The 25,337-nt window shown below is 38.7% G+C and overlaps 2 protein-coding genes across 3 annotated transcripts; one reads left to right on the top strand and one right to left on the bottom strand.

The window, feature by feature from the left end:
* Positions 1-1,045: 1,045 nt before the first annotated feature.
* On the top strand, positions 1,046-2,319 carry LOC145053107 (putative WRKY transcription factor 60). 2 transcript variants are annotated; one of them, XM_079001091.1, is made up of 4 exons: positions 1,046-1,258; positions 1,392-1,685; positions 1,769-1,885; positions 1,980-2,319. In XM_079001091.1, the coding sequence occupies exons 1-4, from the start codon at positions 1,193-1,195 to the stop codon at positions 2,223-2,225; spliced, it is 723 nt and encodes a 240-aa protein (XP_078857217.1). In that variant the 5' UTR covers positions 1,046-1,192; the 3' UTR covers positions 2,226-2,319. The 2 variants fall into 2 exon arrangements, with proteins under 2 accessions (XP_078857217.1, XP_078857218.1); XM_079001092.1 differs by having other exon boundaries at positions 1,048-1,258; positions 1,395-1,685.
* Positions 2,320-4,159: 1,840 nt separating this feature from the next.
* Positions 4,160-4,894, bottom strand: LOC145049880 (uncharacterized). Its single transcript, XM_078998223.1, has 2 exons — positions 4,569-4,894; positions 4,160-4,481 (listed from the first exon to the last, which is right to left on the bottom strand). The coding sequence occupies exons 1-2, from the start codon at positions 4,892-4,894 to the stop codon at positions 4,160-4,162; spliced, it is 648 nt and encodes a 215-aa protein (XP_078854349.1).
* Positions 4,895-25,337: the final 20,443 nt, after the last annotated feature.

The raw sequence follows: 25,337 nt of genomic DNA, 5'->3' as shown, positions 1-25,337 counted from the left end.
TTTTATAAAGGTTTTGGGGGTTGGTCTCAAGTATGATATGGGTTCTTGATTGTGATCTTATTGAGCTTACAATAGTCGACACCCATTCACACCGATCCATCTTTCTTTTTAACGAATAACACGATGCACCCACAATGAAGAAATTGGACAAATAAAACCTTTCCCGGGTAATTATTTGAAGTTGAGACATTAACTCGTGCATCTCTATTGGGGCAGAATGATAATGATCACGAGCAATCGGAGTTGAAACCGGTACGTGATCAAGCTCAACCTGCCTTTTGGGCGACAAGCACGGTAAGTCATCGGTAAATACTTTAGGAATATCCCATATGAATTTTATTTCATCTAACATTTTTTTTCTTTTCTTTTCTTTATGGAGGACGTAAGCAATAATTGAATCACGTCCTTTAATCACATATTTTCAAGATTTGTTATGACTAAATGACTATAATAATTTACAAATGAATTTTCCTCACGAATTTGTGCATTCATGTTAGTAGATGGTAATTATTTAAGTTTGTCCAACCTAAAAAACTACGATAAACGAGTTTTGATGATATATAATGACTAACAACTTGTAGTGGTACTTTAGACAATTCCTCATTTGTATGCAAATCTACCTTGAAGAAGAAACAATGTGTACAATATGTGAAACAAAGCAAATTATAGAAAACCTAATCTAGTAACGTTAAATATCACTAATTATGGAAAAATAAAATGTAACCATGACCAGTAGAATATTAGGAAATATAGATCAACTACATCCTAATTTGTCGACGATGATTTGTATTTTACTGATATATTTCGTGGCTAAATCCGTCGTTTGTACTCCACCGTCGTTGGTACTTGGTACTCCATTTTCTAAGTAATTCATGTATTATTGCTGTAGCTAATTAACAAAGTCGGACCCAATAATTTTCACCAAAAACTAATGTATTGATACGTAATCCATTGATATACATGCATACACATTAATACGTATGCATTCTTACCAACAACTACAATTCCAACAATAAATAACAAGGCGCCTTCTTTCCTGGAAGTTTCTGTATGCCCCCCCTCCCTCCCAAATGATGAGAAATAATTAAAAAACAAAAAAAGACCTTGACTTCATAACAATCCTTCTATAAGAAATCGAATCCTTCTTGTGTTCTTTCATTGGAGTGACCAAAATAGGACTAGATTAACAACAATGGATGAGACTTTTCTTGGCATAGATCTTAACGTCAGTCCCTACTACAAAACGGATGATACCCCAGTAAGTAGTCTCAATTTCATTTAAATTAATCATATGTATATATCTGGGTATATATGCTTCATTATATGTATAGATCGTTTAATTACATGTGGTTTATATATCGTCATATCTTCTTTTTCTATGTACATAAAAGCAGATGAATGATGATATGCCTGAGGAACTAAACCAGATGCGCTTAAAGAACAAGAAGCTAAGGGAGATGATAACAGTTGTGTTGGAGAACAGCAATTCCCTCCAAAATCATGTTAACAAATTAATGCAAGAACACGATTTAGTTGCCTCTAATACAAACAAAAGGAAGTTTAGTGAGTGTGACGATCGCAACTCCTTTGAGAGCAGGAAGAGTCTTCATCAAGAGTCGTTGAAAAGTAGAAACGATGGCGTGACAAAAGTTTATAGACGTACAGATCCATCTGATAAAAGCATGGTACAAAGCACGCCTTTTAAAGAGTACATAACTTCTGTCTAACTTATGGAATTTAATTTAGGTTTTGTTGACTTTACATGTAGATAATAAAAGATGGTTATCAATGGAGAAAATACGGGCAGAAGGTTACCAGAGATAACCCTTGTCCTCGAGCTTACTACAAGTGCTCCTTCGCACCATCCTGCCCAGTCAAAAAGAAGGTCATTCATCTCTTCCTACAAACACCAAAGTAGCAAATCGACTTAATAACTACAAAATAAAGTATAACCTAAATGTAGTATGCTTGATTTTCAGGTACAAAGAAGCGTGGATGATGAAGGTCTTCTAGTCGCCATTTATGATGGAGAGCACAACCACGAAAACGTAGAGAGTGAACACAAGCTAGCTAGTTACGAAAGATTCAAATCTCCAAAGGAGGTGGGGAGCTTTGATGCGATCTTTGTTGAACAGATGGCTAATTCCTTACGAAAAAACTCTGATTTCATTGAAGAGCTCGCTGTAGCCATCTCTTCGAAGATTTTAGAACACGATGTGTTTTAAGCATGCCGATATCCATACGAACACCTTCTAGAAAAATGTCCCGTATATACAACTGTACTAATATATTTTAAAGGATATTCATGGATTTCTACGACTTTTTCTTAGAGAACATAACCCAATAATATCATGTGATAACTATAGTCTTGGTCAGCTTGCATGTAACTTAATGACAAATAACATAAACACTGACGCTAGATTTTATCGCTATTTAACCACCAATTATTTCATCGGGAAATGATAGATATGTGCTATAAAGTTTTTAAAGTTCATCCATTCACTTTTTAAAGTTATTTTCTTACTTGATAGGAGTATAAGATAGGTTACCTTGCTCTTTTAGTCACTTTCAACCTCTTTTAGTCACTTTCAACCTTTAATCAGTGGCGGCGCTAGATGGGGCGTTGAGGTACTAGTACTACAGTACCCTCAAAAAATTGTTTTATATATATAAAAAATATTATTTATAAACATGTTTCATGTAATTGTACCCCCAACTAAAAAGATTATAACATGTTTTTTAATGTCTGATATTTGATAAATTTATATAATATATATTGACAATGTTTGTACCCCATATTAAAATTTATGGTTCCGCCACTGCCTTTAATAGCTGGTACACCTTGCACTAGTGACCATGCATTTATATTAAAAAAAACGTACATTATGGCCCTATAAAAACAAAAAAATAATTTTGGGGAAAACCAAAACTCATGAATTCGACTTCAATCGACACTTCTATCATCGATGAGAAAACCAGATGATCACATGAAAGGAACAAATACTCACCGAGAGGAGGCAATACTCACTGGTGAGTTGGTTTTCACATCGAGGATGAAATTGTCGATTGAGTTAATTTCGTGAGTTTTGGTTTAAATAATCCCAAAACTTATTTATTTGGCTTTATAGGGGCATAATGTGATTTTTTTAGTCGAAATGGTCACTGTTGCATGGTGTACCAATATTAAGGGAGAAACGGACTAAAAAAGCAGGTCGTAATCTATCTTATATCCCCATAAGCTAGAAAATAACTTTAGAGACTGAATTGACCAATTCTAAAATCTTTCTAGAACATTTGTGTCATTTCTCCATTATTTTGCAACCATTATAAACCTGTAAATGCCGGTCTAAATCAATTTTACGATTACACTTTGCTTTAAAAAAATGAAATCGAATGTTTTTTCAAGAAAAAAAAAACCAAAATAGAATGGTTTTTCTTTGAAAAACCAAGCTTTACACATTGATATTAACATATATCGATAGAAATGTCTCTTTATAGATATGACTAAAAATTATAAATTTTGGTATAAGTTTTTTTTTTTTTTTTTTTTTTTTTTTTTGATAACAATAAGTCTAAATATTCCTTCATATAAGCTAACTTTTAGGAGTGACTTCTACACTTAGACTACTAGGTGTGGGATGTCATGTCAGCATCCTACTCATACATGGTGTTATAACACTCAATGTGAAAATGAGCAACATCTAATAACACCAATTATTTTCTATTTTTTAAAATTTTTTTTATGTTTTTTTTCTATATTTCGAATTTCTTTTATTTATTTATTTATATTTGAAAAGTAAAAAAATAAAATTTTAATAAATCTTAATTAAAAACAACATTAAAAAAATTACAACAAAACACAAAAACATTTAAAAACCTAAAAAAAAAAAAACAAAAAAAGAAGATGATAAAACCTACATTTTTTGCCCTAAAACTATTCATCTTCATCTTCGTGACCAACATAGATATAATCCGCCAAGTCTTCACGGAGTTGCTTGTGTTGTTGCTGATCTTGAATATCAACCACTCTATGTAAATATTCTGATGTCCCTGGTTGAAATTGCACATGTCTTGGTTTCGTAGGAGAATACGTTGCAATATTGCGTCCTTTATCTTCAACAACCGTGTTAAGCATTATGATACATACATACATGATATATCATAGAGTATCTAACTCATAAGGTCTCGCCGCATGTTCAACAATGTGCCATTTTGATTTCAAAACCCCAAAAGCACGTTCAACGTCCTTACGTACTCCTTCTTGTCGTCTCTTGAAATATTTGTCCCTTGGATCTATTGGGTGTCGAAACGCCTTCACAAACGTAGAATATTGTGGATGTATTCCGTCTCTAAGGTAATACCCAAACTTATATTCATTTCCATTTACTGTGAAAGGAGCATCCGGGGCTTTTCCTGACAAAAGATCGTCAAATATCAGTGATTGATCGAGAACGTTGACGTCGTTGTTAGAACCCACAACCCTGAAAAAAGCATGTCAAATCCATAAATCTTGTAAAGCAACAGCCTCTAATACCAACGAAGACGCTCCATGATGACCGCTCGAATACTGGCCTTTCCACGCCACGAGGCAATTTCTCCATTTCCAGTGTGTGCAGTCAATGCTCCCAAGCATACCCGGAAAACCATGTCTTTCTTCACGCGCCGCAGATAATTGTTGCATATCATGCAACGAAGGTTTGCGCAAGTATTGGTCACTGAATGTTTCGACAACACCTCTTGCCAATAAATACAAATTTTCTCGTGCGGTCCTCTCAGACATTCTCATATAATCGTCAACAGAATCGGGTGACTCCCCCATTGCCATAAGTTTAATTGCAGCAACACATTTTTGCAACCCTGTGAAGCCTCGTTTGCCTCTAGCATCATATCTCATTTGGAAAAATTCATATATAAATAAATATTAAACACGTAAAAATTATATTTATTTTTATCTAAAAGTAACATTTTATAAATTATAAAAGTTGAAACAAACGATACCTAAATATATAGTAAACAAACGATACCTAATTAAATATTAAACATATAAATTTGTATTGATTTGATCTAAAAGTGACATTTTGTAAATTATAAAAGTTGAATCAAACGATACCTTGCTTCCATAGCGTTGGCTATCCTTTCGAAGTCATTTTTTCGCAAACGAAATCTTCTTTTGAAATCGCTTGGCTGGTAGACACAATTTTCCGCAAAGTAATCGTTAACTAGCTGCCGATGCCCTTCCTCACGATCTCTATTTAACGCCACACGTCGCGTGAGTAGTGGAGCTGGATATGGCTGTAGAAGGCTGTCTGTGTAATACTGGTACATCATACTCACGAACAAATCATCTTCGTCGTTATCATCATTGTATGGATGTGTCGAATCAAATTCATTTATAGTTGGCTGATTTTTGTGTTTGTGTTTTGAGTGATATAGAAATAGAGATAGATATAGAGAAATATGTGTAGTAAAAAGAATGAGGTATATATATAAAATGAAAATGTAATTGGTAATTTTTTTTTTATTATAGTTACCGTTTTTTAACGGTTGAATTTATAAACGTTCCGATTTTTCACGAGTTACGAAATGTTACCACCATCACACGTCACAACATAACATCTAATAACGGGAGGGAGTGTTCCTCCTTTATGGCACTGCCACATTAGATAACGCCATTCCGGCGTTGCCCACACCTACCCCTCTTAGGGTTATGGCCGTGATATAATTTTTTGAAAATATGGGTGCATTTTCCGATAAAGTAAATTAAGTTGGTGACTTAATTACAAGTCTAATTGTTCTGTCCTCCTATAACTCGCTTTTGAGAGTAAGTTCTACGTTTAAGTTTATAGACGTGATACAATTATTGAAAATATGTGTGAATCTTCTGGTCATAATACCCGTATTAGAACTTTTATCAAAATAATTAGTTGTTCTTTAACAAAAATAAAAATTAGGTGGTTAAACCTGAAAAGTGATAAAATATATTGTTTTTTTGTTATAATTATCCATATAGTTAACTCTAAACATGAAATAGACTGCATATATACCAACGGATATATACTTTCGTTGATCACATGATAACCACAACACGTCGTCGCCATAAGTCGACCTCTAGTGACAACATGTCATTAGGCCAACCTATTTTTGTCATTACATAATTTATTAAGTTTTTTTTTCTTCCTAAAAGATATAGCGACTAAACTGGTTTGACATATCGTTGTTAAAACCTATGATGACAACATGTTGGCTACGACAAAAATGGTTTGTAGCCACGAAGTTAGGCGGCTAATTATGGTTATGGTGAAGACATGTCATTGATGCATGCACCTACAATGACGACATTTGCACTTATAGCGAAGACATGTGTGGTACCCATAACTTTATATTTTTGTGGGGAGTGTGTTGTTTAATCTTTACGAGCACGTTCAAACCTAGTATCGTTTAAGACTATCGTGACTGTCTAGAACAAATAGACTTGACTCAAAGTCTTTGCTAAAAACATTTGGCACATATATATCATTTTTTTTCTAGAATCTATGTAAAGGTATTCATATTCCTAATTAATCTACTCTCATTCTTTACTAATGTATTTTAATTAGTATTGTTTGGATGTGTTTGACGTTGAAGGTTTGAGAAGTTTTATAGCTATTTCATGTAACATTTAAGAAAAAGTAATTGAATTTTTTAATCAATTTATAGAAATTTCCATAAAAATATATTTATATATTTATCTTATTAAACAATTGTTATTTTATGTAATTTTATACATTTTAAAAGCTTCCACAATTTATGTTAAAAAAAAATGAAATGTCAAGACACTCAATGTTTTTCACCCGTTGATTCGAATTTGGACGGTTCAAATGCTAGTATTGCATCATTAGAGGAGAGTGAATTAATTTATGATGTTGAACTTCTTCCTCATGAACTGAGGAAAAGAAAAACATTATGGATTATACTCCAAATTAGGAGAGCATACATTCTTAAGAAGCTTTGTCAACAACAAACTTTTGTCTTTCCTACAAGAGACATTGGAGGCGCCTGCCGTTTCTTTGTTTAAAAATAGGATTGGCTTGAATATATATTTACAAAGATGCAAAATTTTGTTTTGTTTGCTACTTGTTTAAGAATGAAGTTGAAGCTAATGTAGGTGGTGATGGATTTGTTAATGGAAAAGAGAAAAAAAAAAAAAAAAAAAAAAAAAAGGAAAACATGCTTCCAGCTCTAGCTTGTCCTCCGCCAACAAGTGAGTTTTTTTCGCTCATTTTGTTTTTTGGGTATAACTATTTTTTTTCTTTGAAAAAAAAATATAGAGAAACGAAACTTTTTACTCTATAAAATGAGCATAATCATGAAATTTTGAATTTTTTTTTTATAAAAGAACTAAAAAAAATTCTCCAAAAATCATGAAATTTTTTAGGGATAGTTCTACTTATTACACTAGATACTTTGTAAAAAAAATTAAAATAAAATTTAAAGTGTTTATTTTAATTTTAAGAAATATTAGTGTTTTTAAAAAAATATTGAACATAATATGATCCGATTCAAAATATTTATGATTCAAAAAAACTTTTGATTGAACTTAAACCTGTTTATGATCATTAATTTGTTATTATCTAAAAATATTTAGAATAAAATATTTTATAATCATTAATTATATATTTTATTATTCAAAATATGTAATGATACATAATTTTTTTTGAACAAAAAATTTATTTAATTAAATATATTATTGATAAAAAATCATATGATTCAAAACAATTTGATTCAAAATTTTATGATAAAAAAATAATATTATTCAAAAATAGTATGAACTGAAAATATTATGATCCTTAATATTCTTCTTCTTTAGAATTTTACAAATTTTAAACATCAAAAATTCAATATGATATTTAGTTTTAAAAACAAAATCGAAAAATAAACAAAAACATTAGTATTTTCAAGTATGTCATAAAAACTTCAAAAAATAAAAAAACAGAAAAAATATTTAAAAAAAAGGAAAAAATAAAAAAATGAAAAAAAAAATAAAAAACATTAAAACCGACTATATATTTGTTTATGTTTTATATATATATATATATATATATATATATATATATATATATATATATATATATATATTTTAAAATAAAAAAAAATAAATGAAATACATAATAAAACTTATTTAAATGACGTTCAATGGACGTTTGTCGCACGAGATGCAATCCTCGAGTCCATATTAATTACCATAGACGTAGGTTGCATCCGAACGCATCATGTCCGTTTATTGTGTTTGACGTTTTTGTTCTTGACGAAATGGTTTGTGGAGAATTATCATTGCAATCCTCACTATTGTTTGAGTCATTACCAAAACCAATCCACTCTTGTATATTGATAAAAAGAAAGAATATTTTTATTTGTAATCATAATTTGATCATATGTTATAAAAAATTCCACCTTAGTCCTAAATTTTATAAAAATAAGGTATTTAATTTATTATTTTGACTATAAAAATATTTTCTAGAGTGTATATATATATATATATATATATATATATATATATATATATATATATATATATATATATATATTAATTTTATGCTCCCTTAGGAAGAGTAAAGTTCCTAAGGATTTGACATAATTGGTCGTTTTTTTTACATATTTTGATATTTTTGTTTATTTTTTAGAACCTTTTAATATTTAAAGTTTGGTCACAAAGCTTTAAGGAATTAATAAATTTGATCATTTTTTTAAAAATTTGCTAATTTCAACCACTTACAGGAAACTTGTCTTTTTTTGTCAACTTTGCCCCTTATTTTTTACCCATTTTGACACTTTTGATTATTGGAATCAAATTTTTTTCATTTTTTAGGAAAATTTTAATATTCAAAGTTTGGCCACAAAACTTTAAGAAATTGACGACTTTTGTCATTTTTCTAAAAACTTGCTAATTCCAACCCCTTTAATTCTTTAGCCATTTTGACACTTTTGGTCATTGTAATAAAAAATTTTACATTTTTTAGGAATCTTTTAACATTCAAATTTTGGCTACAAAACTTTAAGGAATTAACAACTTTGGTCCCTTTTCTAAAAACTTGCTAATTCAAACTCATTTAATTCTTTAGCCATTTTGATACTTTTGATCCTTACAGTCAAAACTTTTAAATTTTTTCATAAAAAACACAAAAATGGCCTAGGGTGAAGCCCGGGTTTTTCCGCTGGTTAACATAAAATACTTTATTGTTTTGAGCATTTAACCTTTTTTTTAAATGATACATTATATGATTATAATATGTTAGTTTTATTATTAAAAATCAAATTTACTTTTCTGCTCTACCACTCAATTTTAACTGATATTAACTGATGTATTCTTTTAAACTGTTCAAATCCAATATGAGCAAAATCTCTCAAAAGTGATACATCACCATTAGATAAACATCATCAAAATAGATCTACCATATTTGATCCAAAATTATTGCGCATTATCAAACAGAATAGCAAAACGAAAGGGCGTACACCTTATAAAATGCTATGTAAAATCTCGTATGTTCACCTTTTCTTTATTTTACATATTCCAGAGAATCATCTTTTATTGGGCTCCACAATATGTGGCTTGTACGACTTGTTAGCGATGAACCGGTTTGCAAGCCACTTTTTTGGGACTTTTAAACAACGTTCTAGCATGGTGCGTACATTCACCTTGCCGGTCAAAATAACAATACCCGATTGGAAAAGTTGCCTTATTTGGCTGGACACAACCGCCAACTTATCTAACGCAAGCTCTCACCTCGTTTTTCTTTGAAATTAAGACCATGTCAATGGTATTCGAAGAATTAATTCAAAGTATGCACCACCTCCTTACACATGCATAGATGCTTCGTTATTAAGCGGATGTTTGGATGATTTTATATAGTTTCTGTACAAGTTACATGGCCTAACACTGAAAATCGGAAAAAAAAAAACAAAAAAAAAAAAAGCCAAATGTCTGAACACGGTCGCATTGAAATGTGATGAGTAAAGTAGATTGAACAATTTTGTGGAGTATTTTATCCACCAGCAGCAACATGACAAATATACGGAGAACGTATAATTTCGTTTAATCTAGAAGGAGTTATTTCCACAAATGGAAAAGGGTTCCACATAATGGAACTCTAGTTTGGGAGCTCTTATTCCGATTTTTCCCAAATTCTCAACTATTTTCACTTTTATTACATTATTTTAATTTTAATATACATAATCAATTACAAGGAGATTGGGCTTGCACGTTGTTAGAGTAGAGGTGCACAAAATGGGTCCGGTCTTTTTTTGAACGGTATTTGTTTGGATTTTGTACTGGTTTCGTCAGTGTTTTATACCAGTCTCGATCTAGACTATTATGGTCTTGCGGTCTATGTGTTCGCTATTCTTTTGTTCAATTTTTTTTTTCCGGTTTCAATTTGGATTTTTCTTAGGTTCTGCTTCGGTTTTATTTATTTATTTTATTTTTTTTGATGTTGTTAACCATATAAATTAAAATAATGAAATTAAGTTAAACAAATAAAATTTTAGAATAGTTTATCTTGTTGAATTCAGTTGAGAACCGATATAGATGATCCTTTAAATAGTGATCTAACAAGAATCCTATATACAATCAAATATTAAGATAAATACTAGGAATGAGGTAAAGATATACAACGATAATAATTATCTTGAATCTAGAATCTCAATACTCCCTCTCAAGTTGGATTGTGTAGGTCACAAACACACAACTTGCCATGTAGGAACTTGAACCGATCTGCTCCAAGGGCTTTGGTAAAGATATATGCAGTTTGAAATTCAGTTTGATTCTATTAGATGGGTGCTACGTTGGATCCTTCATCCATATTAACGAACTGGCAATTACGAGATCACAATCAAACAATCAAAAGGTTAGTAATTATTTCTTTTGTTGATTATTAAAGTACGTTGCTAAAACTAGTAAAACATAGATTCTAGGATGCATGTGTACTTAAGTAAATCTTTTGATTATTCAACTACCATTAAATAGTGTACTTGATGCTAATAATCCCCAACAATTATACTTTATAATGTTTAGTGGTGCATAAATGTAGGATCTGATTTGATTTGATCCGGATCCAAATCTAATGCGGTTATGCTTAGGTCACTCAAAATTAAATCCAGTCAAAATCCGATCCAGATCTAGCTAAAATCAAAATCCAGTTTTCAGACCGATTTGAACTGATTTTTTGTGGGTTTTATCGGATTTTTTTAGTAGATTTGGATTTGTTTTTTATTTTTTTTTTGTTTTTTTTTATAAAAGATGGTTTACGATTCGGTATCTAATCTAATTTATCAATAGGATTAGGATCCGATTATATTACGGTGGGTCTGATCCGATCCAGTTTGGAGAAATCCGTTTGTGATCAAAGTTAGTTTTCGTACCAGATCGATTTCAAATCGAAGATCCAATTTGGTAGTGCATCTCTACTAATGTTTTGGCGTCTCATATGTCTGGTCATAGTAACTTCAAACATTAGGTTATGTTTTAGATCTGTAACAACTAGATCCCTGAGGTACATAATTCCTTGGATTTATAACTTTTGGAAGGGGTCACGACGTGAGATATGATGATCACGTCGTGAGTATTAGTTGACCAAGTTGATCAAATTTTTGAGTCTCACGATGTGAGGCATATGTCTCACAACATGAGGACGACCTGATATCTCAAAACCCTAATATTTTTGGTATTTAAGGAATGAGAGGCTAGGGTTGCACCTCCTCAACCTCTTTCACCCTCTAAGCCTTTTGGAAACGCTAAATTCGACCTTCTTTGAGATCCTTAGTGTTTTGCTTGTTTGAAGGAGAAGAAAGAAAGAGAAGAAGCACCATTGTGAAGAGTGTTGAAAGGAAGCATCATTTTCATCAGCTCTTCTCTTGTTTGGACCATTGTGAGTATTAAGACTCATGCATTATTTCATTTCATGGTTAGCTCTAGGTATTTAGTACCATTTCCTTATGTTATAGCTTGTTGGAGTGAAGAAGATCCATAAAGTTAGCAACTTTATGGATTCAATTGGTCTTTTGAGTCCTATATCATTCAGATATGGAAGTTGGTAGAGTATTAGGAGCTTGCGTGAGAACTTGAGGCCATATTTCCACTTTTGACCTAAAATAGCGTGGGGACATGAACGGTGTATGCATGTCCATAAATCAAGCATTTTTATGGACCATTAGGGTCCCCTTAATGTAACATCCCAAAAATAGGAGCCAAAAATTTCATTTTTAAAACATACAATTTGCAAAACATTTGAAATAAAACATTCACGGGTCATGTCATCTCATAAAAGATGTTGCTTGTCTGGAAACCATTTCATAAAACATAATACTATCAGAGTACAAAACCCCAGGAGGATCCTATAGTGCGGAATACAAAGCGTGTGTGTGATGTACCGCTACCGTGCCGGCTCCTTCCCCTTCGAAGAAGAGGTACCTGAAACCAAAAATGAAAACTGTAAGCACGAAGCTTAGTGAGTTCCCCCATCTTACCACATACCACACAATCACATAACATACATACTGTCAGGCATTTCTAGGGTGCCCGACCTACCCGGTACGACCTTTCTGGGGTGCCGACCTACCCGTGTCAAGCTATTCTGGGGTGCTGACTACCCATGTCAAGCCATTATGGGATGCTGACTACCCTTCGGTCCTAACGATCGGACCTTGGGGACTATTTCACCCCCTACTACTACTACTATCACATATCATAACATAACAGATTATCAGACTACCTTTCGGTCCTAACAACCGAATTCGGGGACTGCTCCCCTCCTACTACCTCCAACTCATATAACAGATCATGCTAGCATATAAACATAACATCACATACTGTCAGACGTATCTGTGGTGTCTGACTACCCTCCGGTCCTAACAACCGGACTCTACTACTATCACTTATAACATATCATGCTAGCATATAACATATCAGGTAGTAGCAAACCTAGATGATATCACAGAGACAATCATCTATCATACATCTCCTACTGGTGGGCCGACATTGTGGCCTTAGACCCACCGCTACTGGAAGGTAACTCACCTCAAAGTAGCTGTTGATCTGCATGGGAACTGACTGTCTTCTGCTGCTGCTGCTGACCCGGAAGTCCTCCGACTAAAAATCCCCACAAATCACTTAGTCAAATACTGCTAATCAACCTCAGGGTAAAATGACCATTTACCTCTTACCAATCAAGAGCCAAAGTCAAAGTCAAAGTCAACTGTCAGTTGGCCCGACTCGCCGAGTTGACTTGCCAACTCGCCGAGTCCCTATCCCTCTGTCCGACCATAAACCCGTCTCTACCCGTCGAGTTAAGCATTGACTCGACGAGTTCTCCTTCTAAACTAAGGGCCAATAGTCCTTCATCCTACTCGCCGAGTTGTATGAACAACTCGCCGAGTTCATCTTCATCCGAAGAACATGCTATGTTGCGACTCGCCGAGTTGTATGAACAACTCGTCGAGTCTGTTCTTGAGGCAAGAAGATTGCCTTGGACTTGCCGAGTCAGGGCATTGACTCGTCGAGTTTCTTCATGGGTGAGTCTGGCTTCCGACCCACTGAGTCACACCCCATGACTCACTACTCCACCCCGCAAACACGAAAAGGGGGAAAACTCGGGGACTCGCGACTCGACTCGCCGAGTCCGATGAACGACTCGACGAGTCTGTCACATGCAATTACTATATACTCGATTCTGCTTGAATCCAGCGCATGCCATTCATAGATCTAGGTTTCTAGGGCCTGATTAACACGTAAAGTTTCTAACTTTACGTGTAAATACACACCAATGAAGGTTTTAGGGCTCAAAGTGCACTAAAAGAGTAGATCTAGGGCTTTCATGCAACATGGCTCCATAAAGGCAGTAGATCCAAGCTCCTGGAGCTCAATCATGCCTAGATCTAGAGGCTAAACAACTTATTACGAACCCTAATGCACAAACAAGCTTGAGAAAAGGCTCAAGAAGGACTTTCATGGAGCTACAAGGGACAATAAGCATGAAAACTGAGGGAAACTGAGTTATACCTCAAGGAAATCACTGAGATAACACGAATATGCCTGGCTTCCTTCTTCTCTTCTTGATCTACTCTCCTTCCCTCTCTAAATCTTCAAGAAAACACACCAAAATGCTTCAATCTCACAAGGAACAAGGCTTGAACGAAGTATAGAACTCTGAGGGTGAAGGGGGCGAGCTTGGGGGCGGATAAGAGGGTTTAAATAGGGTGCAAGCCCTTGAAATTTAGGGTTTCATCAGACAGCGGGGACTCGTCGAGTCCTGAATTTGGACTCGCCGAGTCGCCGACTTAAACGTGCTCCCAAACCCGTCTCTACTCGACGAGTCGGGCCTACAACTCACCGAGTCTGAGGCCAAAATGCAAAATACTCAAATAAATGTTTACGTACCAGGAACCAGGTGCTACAAATCTCCCCCACTTATTTTAGACTTCGTCCTCGAAGTCTGCTGCTCGATCCTGAAACAGCTCGGGGTAATGCTCCATCATTTCTTCCACCGGCTCCCAAGTCCATTCCGAACCCTTTCGGTGCTGCCATTGCACCTTTACTAATCCCACCCTCTTGTTCCTCAGATCCTTCGACTTCCGGTCGAGAATTGCGACTGGGCGCTCAATGGTATTCAGGTTGTCATCAACCTGTATATCTTCTAGCGGTACCACCGCTGAATCATCCACTAGGCACTTCCGCAGCTGGGAGACATGGAAGGTACTATGGATCTGGCTGAGCTCAGCTGGCAGATCCAGCCTATATGCCACCTTGCCCACCCGGGCTGCAACCCTGAACGGACCAATGAATCTCGGACCCAACTTGCCCCGCTTCCTGAATCGAATGACGCCTTTCCTAGGCAACACTTTCAGGAGAACCATATCCCCGACCTCGAACTCCAGGTTTGATCGACGCTTGTCGGCATAACTTTTCTGCTGACTCTGCGCAGTCTGAAGCCTGCTTCGAACCTGCTGGATTTTCTCGGTCGTCTTGAGCACCACCTCAGTGCTCCCCATGACCCTCTGGCCAACTTCACCCCAACATATCGGGGTCCTGCACCTCCGTCCGTACAACATCTCGAATGGGGGACGGTCAATACTCGCGTGGTAGTTGTTGTTGTACGAGAACTCAGCCAAGGGAAGATAGGTATCCCAACTACCACCAAAGTCTAGCACGCATGCCCGCAACATATCCTCCAACGTCTGGATGGTCCGCTCGCTCTGACCATCCGTCTGCGGGTGAAAGGCGGTGATAAAATGCAGACGAGTGCCCAACTCATCATGAAACTTCTTCCAAAACCTGGAAGTGAACCGCACATCTCGATCTGATATCACTGACACTGGCACCCCGTGCTGCGCCACTATCTCCCTGATGTAGATGTCGGCCAACTTCTCGGCCGAGATACTCTCCTGAATCGGAATAAAATGGGCACTCTTGGTCAACCGATCCACGATGACCCAAATCAAATCTACTCCACGCGCCGTCCTGGGAAGCTTTGTGATAAAATCCATAGTAATATCCTCCCATTTCCATAACGGGATATCCAGCAGCTGCATCTTGCCGTGCGGTCTCTGATGCTCGGCCTTGACCTTCCTGCAGGTCAAACACCGCTCGACATACCATGCCACATCCCGCTTCATGCAGGGCCACCAATAGTCAAGACGAAGATCCTGATACATCTTCGTCGCCCTTGGATGAATACATAATCGGTATTTGTGTGCCTCCTCCATCAAGATCTGGCGCACGCCTCCGTGATACAGCACCCACACCCTACGGTGTAGTGTCAATAATCCTCGGCTATCATAATCAAAGGAGGTGACTTGATCCACTATTCGCTCGCTCTTCCGATGTTCCTCCTTCATAGCCTCCTGCTGGGCTTCCCGAATATGCTCTAACAGTGGTGTCACCACCGTCATCCTCATACACACATCCCTGATCGGTGCCGCCTTACGGCTAAGCACATCGGCCACCACGTTAGTCTTTCCCGGGTGGTAAAGGATCTCGTAATCATAATCCTTCACCACGTCCAACCATCGACACTGCCTCATGTTCAGATTCGGCTGATCCATGAGGTACCTCAAACTCTTGTGGTCCGTGTAAATGGTACATCGAACCCCGTAAAGGTAATGCCGCCAAATCTTGAGGGCGAAGACCACCGCCCCCAACTCTAAATCATGCATCGGGTAGTTCGCCTCATGAGGCTTCAGCTGCCTCGAGGCATAAGCAATGGCATGTCCCCTCTGCATCAATACTGCGCCTAAGCCCGAGATAGACACATCACAGTATACCACGAAATCCTCTATACCCTCCGGTAGGGCCAAGATTGGCGCCTTGCACAATCTCTGCCTCAGAGTCTCGAACGCCGCCTGCTGCTCAGGCCCCCATCGGAAGACCACGACTTTCCTAGTCAACCGTGTCAGGGGTATGGCTATCTTGGAGAAATCCTAAATGAATCTCCGATAGTAGCCTGCCAATCCTAGGAAACTCTGAATCTCGGATGGAGACTTCGGAACCTCCCATCCCATCACGGCCTCTACCTTGGCCGGTTCTACTTAAATCCCATTCTGGTTGACGGGGTGCCCAAGAAACTGCACCTCGCGCAACCAAAAATCACATTTGGAGAACTTGGTGTACAAGCTCTCCCTCCTCAAGGCCTCCTAAACCTCTCTCAGATGATCCTCCTGCGTCTTGGAATAAACCAAGATGTCGTCAATAAAAACTATCACAGACCGATCCAGCATCGATCTACACACGCGGTTCATGAGGTCCATGAATGCGGCATGAGCATTGGTGAGCCCAAACGACATCACCACGAACTCATAATGGCCATAACGCGTCCGAAACACGGTCTTCTGTACATCCTCCTCCCTAACCCTCACCTGATGATAACCTGAACGCAAATCGATCTTGGAGAACCAAGATGCTCCCTGCAACTGATCAAAGAGGTCATCAATCATCGGGAGTGGGTAACGGTTCTTCACCGTTACCTTATTCAGCTCCCGGTAATCTATACACATCCGATGCGACCCGTCCTTCTTCTTCACAAATAGGATCGGGGCTCCCCAGAGTGAACTGCTCGGTCGAATAAATCCCTTGTCTAGCAGCTCCTGTAGCTGCGTAGAGAACTTCTGCATCTCGGGAGGAGCCAACCGATAGGGTGCCTTGGCTATCGGAGCCGCACCAGAAACTAGGTCGATCTTGAACTCTACCTGACACTCCGGAGGTATTCCAGGAAGCTCCTCCGGGAACACATCAGCGTAGTCTCGCACCACTGGGACCTCAGTCACCGTCGCCTTACCCGCATCCCGGGTATCCATAACGTACGCGACATATCCCGCACAACCCTGCTGAAGGTAGCGCCTAGCCCTCACTGCTGAACATACTGTGGGTCCACGCTGTGGCCTCTCGCCGTGGATCACCAACTCTCCCCCACTTGGGGTCCTGATCCGCACTAACTGTTGTGCATAATCTATCACCTCCCCATTAGGACTCAACCAATCCATGCCTATGATCACCTTGTTCCCCCGCAAAGGGATGGGAACCAAATCCACCAAATAGCGCTCTTCAAATAACCTTAGGACACAATCCCTGAATACTGCTGACGCTCGCACTGATCGATCATCAGCGATCTCTACCTCTAAAGGGCAATCCAACATGCCTGAATACTCAGTAAACCTCTTGCTAAGTGCAAGGGAAACAAATGATCAGGTGGCACCCGAGTCAAACAACACCTGAACAGGAATGTCGTTCACATGGAACGATCCTAACACATATACACATAGCATAGATCAACATCATAACATCATAAAAATAAGATAGAGGGAAAGAATCATACCATCACCACATCGGGTGCGGCACGAGCCTCCTCGGTAGTCAGCTGAAATGCCCGGCTCCTCACTACTGGAGCCTCTGCCTTGACCTGCTGGCCATCTGTAATCCGCAGGGTAGCTGGAGCTGGCGCCTTAGTCGGCGCTGACGCTGTCAATTGGGGGCAATTGGCCTTCTTGTGGCCCCTCTGGTTGCAGTGGAAGCACAGCAACTCCGATGTCTGAATCACAGGTGCAGGGGCGGTACAATCCCTACTGAAATGCCCCGTCTTGCCGCACTTATAGCAGCCCGACGATCCCAGTCTACATGCCCCCTCGTGAGGCCTGCCGCATTTCCTACAGCGGCTCGGTCCTGACTGGCCTTTTGGCATACCATCTGATCCCTTGGGCTTCTTCCCCGAAGCCCCTCCTGTCTGTCCCTCCTCTGTCTTCCTCTTCCGGATATGCTCCAGATCTATCTCCCTCTCCCTCGCCCTGGCAATCATAGAGTCCAAGGTAGGGCAAGCTGAAAAACTGACATGCTCTCGAATATCAGCTAGGAGCATGTCATGGTAGCGGATCCTCCTCATATCCTCATCACCCGTGTACTGGGGCACCAGCAACGCCCTCTCCCGGAACTTGGCGGTGATCTCCGCCAAAGTCTTCGTCGTCTGTCTCATATCCAAGAACTCCCTGACCAGTTGTTGAAGCTCGACAGCCGGCGCAAACTCTGCCCTGAACCTGGTCGCGAGGTTCGACCAAGTCATAGCCTCGACAGCTGAGGCTCCCAACGAGTCACCCATGGACTCCCACCAATCCCTAGCTCGATCTCGTAAACACCCTGCTGCAAACCTCACCTTCGACCCCTCAGGACAGAAGCTAATCATCTGTGCGGACTCAATGTCTACAATCCATCGTCTGGCAGCTATGGGGTCCTTCGCCCTGTGAAAATCCAGCGCACCACTGCCCCGGAAGTCCTTGAAGGACAGTGTGCGAGATCCTGACTGGCCAGATGCCAGGTCGCTCCTGAATACCCGGAGACGATCCTTCATCATCTCCAATATCCCTTCCTTGATCGACCCAAAGATAATGGGGGTCGACTCAAGGATGCCTCTAGTAATCTCTGACGCGATGAACTCGTGTAGCCCCTCATCTACTAGCTCGGAACCTGATCCCGAACCCAAACTGCCAATTGCTGGCCTCGAGCGTAGTACCACCATTCTGAAATACATAGATAATAATTGTTAGCGATACTGATACCTCTGGAGGAATCATACCCACTACAAGTTCCCTGGTCTTACCTTGGCCTTCCTTGGTTCGGGTACGGATCCTCTACTTTCAGTAGTACAGGCCCATACTACCTTCCACATCTATCCATACCTTTTTCCAAGGACTGCCTTGACTCCACCAGGTCCCTTTTACAACCGCTGCTCACTGCTATACTCATCCTAGGCTTGCCCCAGGAAAATCTCTAACTCCACCCTACCCGGTCCTCAGCTGCTGAAGGCCTCCTTGTGATGCCAATTAGTCATTACCTGAATACCATCACATGTGGTGAGGCTCAGGTAATCCTTCGAGTAACAGACTCGGCTCTACACGGTTAGTCTCAGACAAAGGCCGCGTAGTAAGGCCAAATCCAGCACTCTAAGATTATTCAACCCTGATCACATGTGATGGGACGTATTCATCTAATGTCTAACTCCCATCACTCAGAGTCCCCACGAAGCACCAAGCAAGCAGCATTCAGACACAAGGAGACAATCTCAGGAAAATCCATCCTCATGGAGGAAAGCTATACTAGCATACAATGCTAAACTCATACTATCAGGCATAACCTTAACATGCTATCCTACTGTTGTCTACTCAATTCTAGCATGCAAATTTTTGTACACTTGAAGCACATAAGACAGGCACATAAGGCATCACTCCTAGATCCTTAGTCCTATTCTAGCATGTTGTTCTACTGAAACTGATAAACATAACATAAGCTGGTATGGGTACTTTGGGGAATACTTACTTGAGCTCGGCCGGTCACGCACATCACACACTTCGTTCCTTCTTAAAACTCTTTACTTAGCTTTTCGGAAAAATATTTTCTTCTTTAAAATCTTTTAAATCCCTCGATTTGAGTTCAGACACCCCCAAAGGCGTGTCCAAATCCCTCAAACCAGGGCTCTTATAACAACTTGTAACATCCCAAAAATAGGAGCCAAAAATTTCATTTTTAAAACATACAATTTGCAAAACATTTGAAATAAAACATTCACGGGTCATGTCATCTCATAAAAGATGTTGCTTGTCTGGAAACCATTTCATAAAACATAATACTATCAGAGTACAAAACCCCAGGAGGATCCCAAAGTGAGGAATACAAAGCGTGTGTGTGATGTACAGCTACCATGCCGGCTCCTTCCCCTTCGAAGAAGAGGTACCTGAAACCAAAAATGAAAACTGTAAGCACGAAGCTTAGTGAGTTCCCCCATCTTACCACATACCACACAATCACATAACATACATACTGTCAGGCATTTCTGGGGTGCCCGACCTACCCGGTACGACCTTTCTGGGGTGCCGACCTACCCGTGTCAAGCCATTATGGGGTGCTGACTACCCATGTCAAGCCATTATGGGGTGCTGACTACCCTTCGGTCCTAACGACCGGACCTTGGGGACTATTTCTCCCCCTACTACTACTACTATCACATATCATAACATAACAGATTATCAGACATATCTGGGGTGTCTGAACTACCTTTCGGCCCTAACAACCGAACTCGGGGACTGCTCCCCTCCTACTACCTCCAACTCATATAACAGATCATGCTAGCATATAAACATAACATCACATACTGTCAGACGTATCTGTGGTGTCTGACTACCCTCCGGTCCTAACAACCGGACTCTACTACTATCACTTATAACATATCATGCTAGCATATAACATATCCGGTAGTAGCAAACCTAGATGATATCACAGAGACAATCATCTATCATACATCTCCTACTGGTGGGCCGACATTGTGGCCTTAGACCCACCGCTACTGGAAGGTAACTCACCTCAAAGTAGCTGCTGATCTGCGTGGGAACTGACTGTCTTCTGCTGCTGCTGCTGACCCGGAAGTCCTCCGGCTAAAAATCCCCACAAATCACTTAGTCAAATACTGCTAATCAACCTCAGGGTAAAATGACCATTTACCTCTTACCAATCAAGAGCCAAAGTCAAAGTCAAAGTCATTCATAGATCTAGGTTTCTAGGGCCTGATTAACACGTAAAGTTTCTAGGGCCTGATTAACACGTAAAGTTTCTAACTTTACGTGTAAATACACACCAATGAAGGTTTTAGGGCTCAAAGTGCACTAAAAGAGTAGATCTAGGGCTTTCATGCAATATGGCTCCATAAAGGCAGTAGATCCAAGCTCCTGGAGCTCAATCATGCCTAGATCTAGAGGCTAAACAACTTATTACGAACCCTAATGCACAAACAAGCTTGAGAAAAGGCTCAAGAAGGACTTTCATGGAGCTACAAGGGACAATAAGCATGAAAACTGAGTTATACCTCAAGGAAATCATTGAGATAACACGAATATGCCTGGCTTCCTTCTTCTCTTCTTGATCTACTCTCCTTCCCTCTCTAAATCTTCAAGAAAACACACCAAAATGCTTCAATCTGATAAGGAACAAGGCTTGAACGAAGTATAGAGCTCTGAGGGTGAAGGGGGCGAGCTTGGGGGCGGATAAGAGGGTTTAAATAGGGTGCAAGGCCTTGAAATTTAGGGTTTCATCAGACAGCGGGGACTCGCCGAGTCCCGAATGTGGACTCGCCGAGTCGCCGACTTAAACGTGCTCCCAAACCCGTCTCTACTCGGCGAGTCGAGCCTACAACTCGCCGAGTCTGAGGCCAAAATGCAAAATACTCAGATAATTTTTTACGTACTAGGAACCAGGTGCTACACTTAAGCTTCTGAAAGAGTTGAAATTGAAGGCTAAACGGATTTAGAATGTTGAATCGTTAGTTTGCGCTTCAAACCGTTCTCACGACATGAGCAGGCAAAAAAACCGGTCCATTTCTGAGTTGTTTGAGTCGGGAGCGAGTCTTTTGAATCAGAACGAGTAACTCTCACAACATGACCACGAATTTGGTTATGACGTGAGACGCGATGTTGGGTTTTGGGCCTTGTTGGGCCACTAGTTTCTGACTTTAGGCCTCTATGGGACTTTTGCGTATGGATTGATTTTGACTTTGTCCAGGGTTTGACCAACTTCGACCCAAGGGTATTTTAGGTTATTTTGACTGGTATTTGAGATTGTTCATTATTTGGTGTTTAGGTGATTAATCAAGATGTTATTTGGAGTTGTGTTCTAACATAGATCTTTTCAGACTCAGAGGTAAGTTTTCCTTACTGTGCTTGTGGGTCGAAGGCACCAAGGCCGGCCCATTGGATTGATATCCTGCTATATACTGATTAATGATATATTGAGTATGTGGTAGAACTGTACAACTATATGATAGTTGTTGATAGGTGTTAGACTAGTAAATCTATAGGGCTACCTGTGATTACTGGCTATATGATTATCTTTCTGTTGAATATGTTTGTTATCTGTTATATGTCGACATGTTGTGTTGAGGTTGAGGCTTTACTGCTATGTGCGTGAGCCAACGGACCAAGGGTATTCTAGTCTAATAACTAAGTGGACCAAAGGGTATTCTAGTCTGATAACTAAGTAGAACCGATGTACATTGGCATTCCAATCCGATGACTGATTGTGCCAGGGGTATTCCAGTCCGATGACTGATTGGAACCATCATGCAAAGTTATATATGTTTTGTTGTGAGGTGGTACTTTTGGGGAACTCACTAAGCTTTGACTTACAGTTTCAGTTTATTGATTCAGGTACTTTAGATGACCGTGGTAACGAAATGGCGTGATCGTGCACATCCTTCAGTTTTATGTTATTTAGATTTTGGGATACTCTGATTACTGAAATACACTTTTGAAACAATGGTTTTGTAAACATTTAAGATTTTGGGTTATTTTTGAAAAAGTTCAAATTTTTTGTGATTTTTGGGATGTTACATGATGGTATTAGAGCCTTGGTTTGATAGAATTGGATGAACATTCCTATGAATCCAGATTCAAACTGAGGAACCGTAACATTTTAAAAATGGTTTTCAAAAGTAACCAAGGAAGGATGTGATGTGTACGATCAATTGGAGCAAGAAAGTATACCCTAAGTTACCCAAATTATTATTTGATATGATGTTTATGGTAGAACAACATGCTAGTTGTAGGGTAGGGATCTTCTGGAATTGTAACATCCAAAATTTTCACAAAAAATTACATTTTTAAACAATCCCAAATCATCACTTATTTACAAAATAGTTTTCCAAAACATGTGTCACACCCCGAAAACCGAAGGCGGAAACATTTCCGGGGTTGACTCCACGTTGATTATCAAATCCAATGCACATAGTAAGTAAAGTAGAACAACCATTACATTACATATAGAAAAGTTTTTTACATTTTTTTCAAAAGCAAAGTTGTACAATTGTGATACATAGTATATATATATATATATATATATATATATATATATATATATAGGATCTTCGGGTACCTGTTCTAACGCTGACCTGAGAACACAAGCGGTTTGAAAATCAGCATAACGCTAGTGAGTTCATAAGCGGTTTTTGTTTTGTGAAAATGTTCGAGTTTCCTTTCTGTTTTCTGAAAATGTTACATACACCAAGAAAATCCCATATTTTCTTAAAAAGGTTGGTTATTGTTTCTCAACATGTAAAGAAAAGTAAGGTTGTACACTGAAAATACGTTTACTCTTGTGAAATGTACAGTTAGGTTATCTGGTTTGTTGTACTATTCTGGTTATGTACAAATGTATTCCCAGGAAAGTCCCATACCTTCCTGATTATTGATTATCAAGTGTAAAAGATGTATTCTGTAAAACATGTTTACCCTTCTGAGTTGTAAGGTTACCTGGTTTGTTACCCCTTTCTAGTTATGTATAATGTTTCCCAGGAAAGTCCCATACTTTCCTGACTGTTGGTTACCAATGTGAAAGATATATACTGAAACCTGGTTATCTTGTGAAATATGTTAAGTTATTCATTATTACTATTAAGTAAATTTCTGTTATCCTAATTGCGAGTTCCATAACCATACAATAAACTAGATGTGGCAATAAGTAGTCCACATCACCTTATGACTTTCGTCACCCTTGAACCATTTCGGTTCGGCTGTAGCTAGTAGCCAGGTGTGGGGTAGTCAGTCCCGTATAGATCTATACACTCAAGTCACGCTCTCTAAATTCAGAGATTCTGGTTACGGGAGCAATCTCCACTCGCGTATCTCTGTGGAGTGTTCGCCGAGGACGTCGTCTCCAATCATGCAGGACTAACAAATTTACTAGTAATAATAGGATAATCCTCCACTCGCGTATCTCTACGGAGTGTTACCGAGGATATACAGTGTACAATTTTTATGTTTCAAAAGTTCTAATGTCATGCTTTTACTTGATAAAATGTGGAAACCATTTGTGAAATATATATAAAACATAACAGTTTAAATTCCATTTCACAAATATATGTTTACGTGATCTGCATGTTCAAACGGTTATCAGTTGTATCAATCCATGTTAAAAGCATATAAAATGAGAAACACACACATGAAAAAAATTTTTGAGTACAAGAAATCCCTTGTACTTTGCTTGTGTTCCCCCCTGAAAACAGTGAAAAATGGTAGGGGTATGAACTCACCAGACGAGGAAATGCGACGGTTTCGGATACTAAACGTTGGTTCGGGGCTTGATTACACGCGAGGTTCCTATGTAAAATGGAATAATGACCAAATGTATCTAATTAAATTTACAATCACTAATTAGATGGAACATGACACTCCAATGAGGTAAAACACCTCAAAATGAGTGTTTGGAGTGACCCGGGTGACATCTATGGACTTGAAATGAAGCGAGGGACTTGGGATTTGATTTTACTCCCCAAGAGTAAACTCCTTAATGGATTTTGACGCCATATACCCCTACATACATGAGTTCACGGCCGTGAACTCATGTTTGGGTGGTTTTGAGTGCTAAATGGCTTGATTGGACATGGGGAATGCTAGCATGGATTTTTCAAATGCCTTGGAATGAATTAAATGGACTTATACCATATTTAAGGGAGTTCACGGCTGTAAACTTGGAGTTTATGGCCGTAAACTCTCCCATGCTCAAATATATTCATTTTGTGATACTTAGAACAATCACATGTGATTCTAGTTAATTTTCCAAGGCTTGGTATCACTTTAGGGCATCAATTAACACCTAATTAGGAGTTTACGGCCCATGAGCATGCTCTATGGCCGTAAACTCTTATATGTTGTGTTTTGTTATGTTTAAGACCCCCGAACTATTTTTAGATGGTTCTAGGATTTACCACAAGGCTATTGGTTAAGTTTCAAGGCATTCTAACATGTATAAAGGAGTTTACTCCCCATGTTTGAGGGGTTTACGGCCC

The sequence above is a fragment of the Lactuca serriola genome, chromosome 5 (assembly GCF_051521515.1).
Source record: "Lactuca serriola cultivar US96UC23 chromosome 5, Lser_US96UC23_V15, whole genome shotgun sequence".
Taxonomy (NCBI): domain Eukaryota; kingdom Viridiplantae; phylum Streptophyta; class Magnoliopsida; order Asterales; family Asteraceae; genus Lactuca; species Lactuca serriola.
This window is presented reverse-complemented; position numbering and strand designations above follow the sequence as displayed.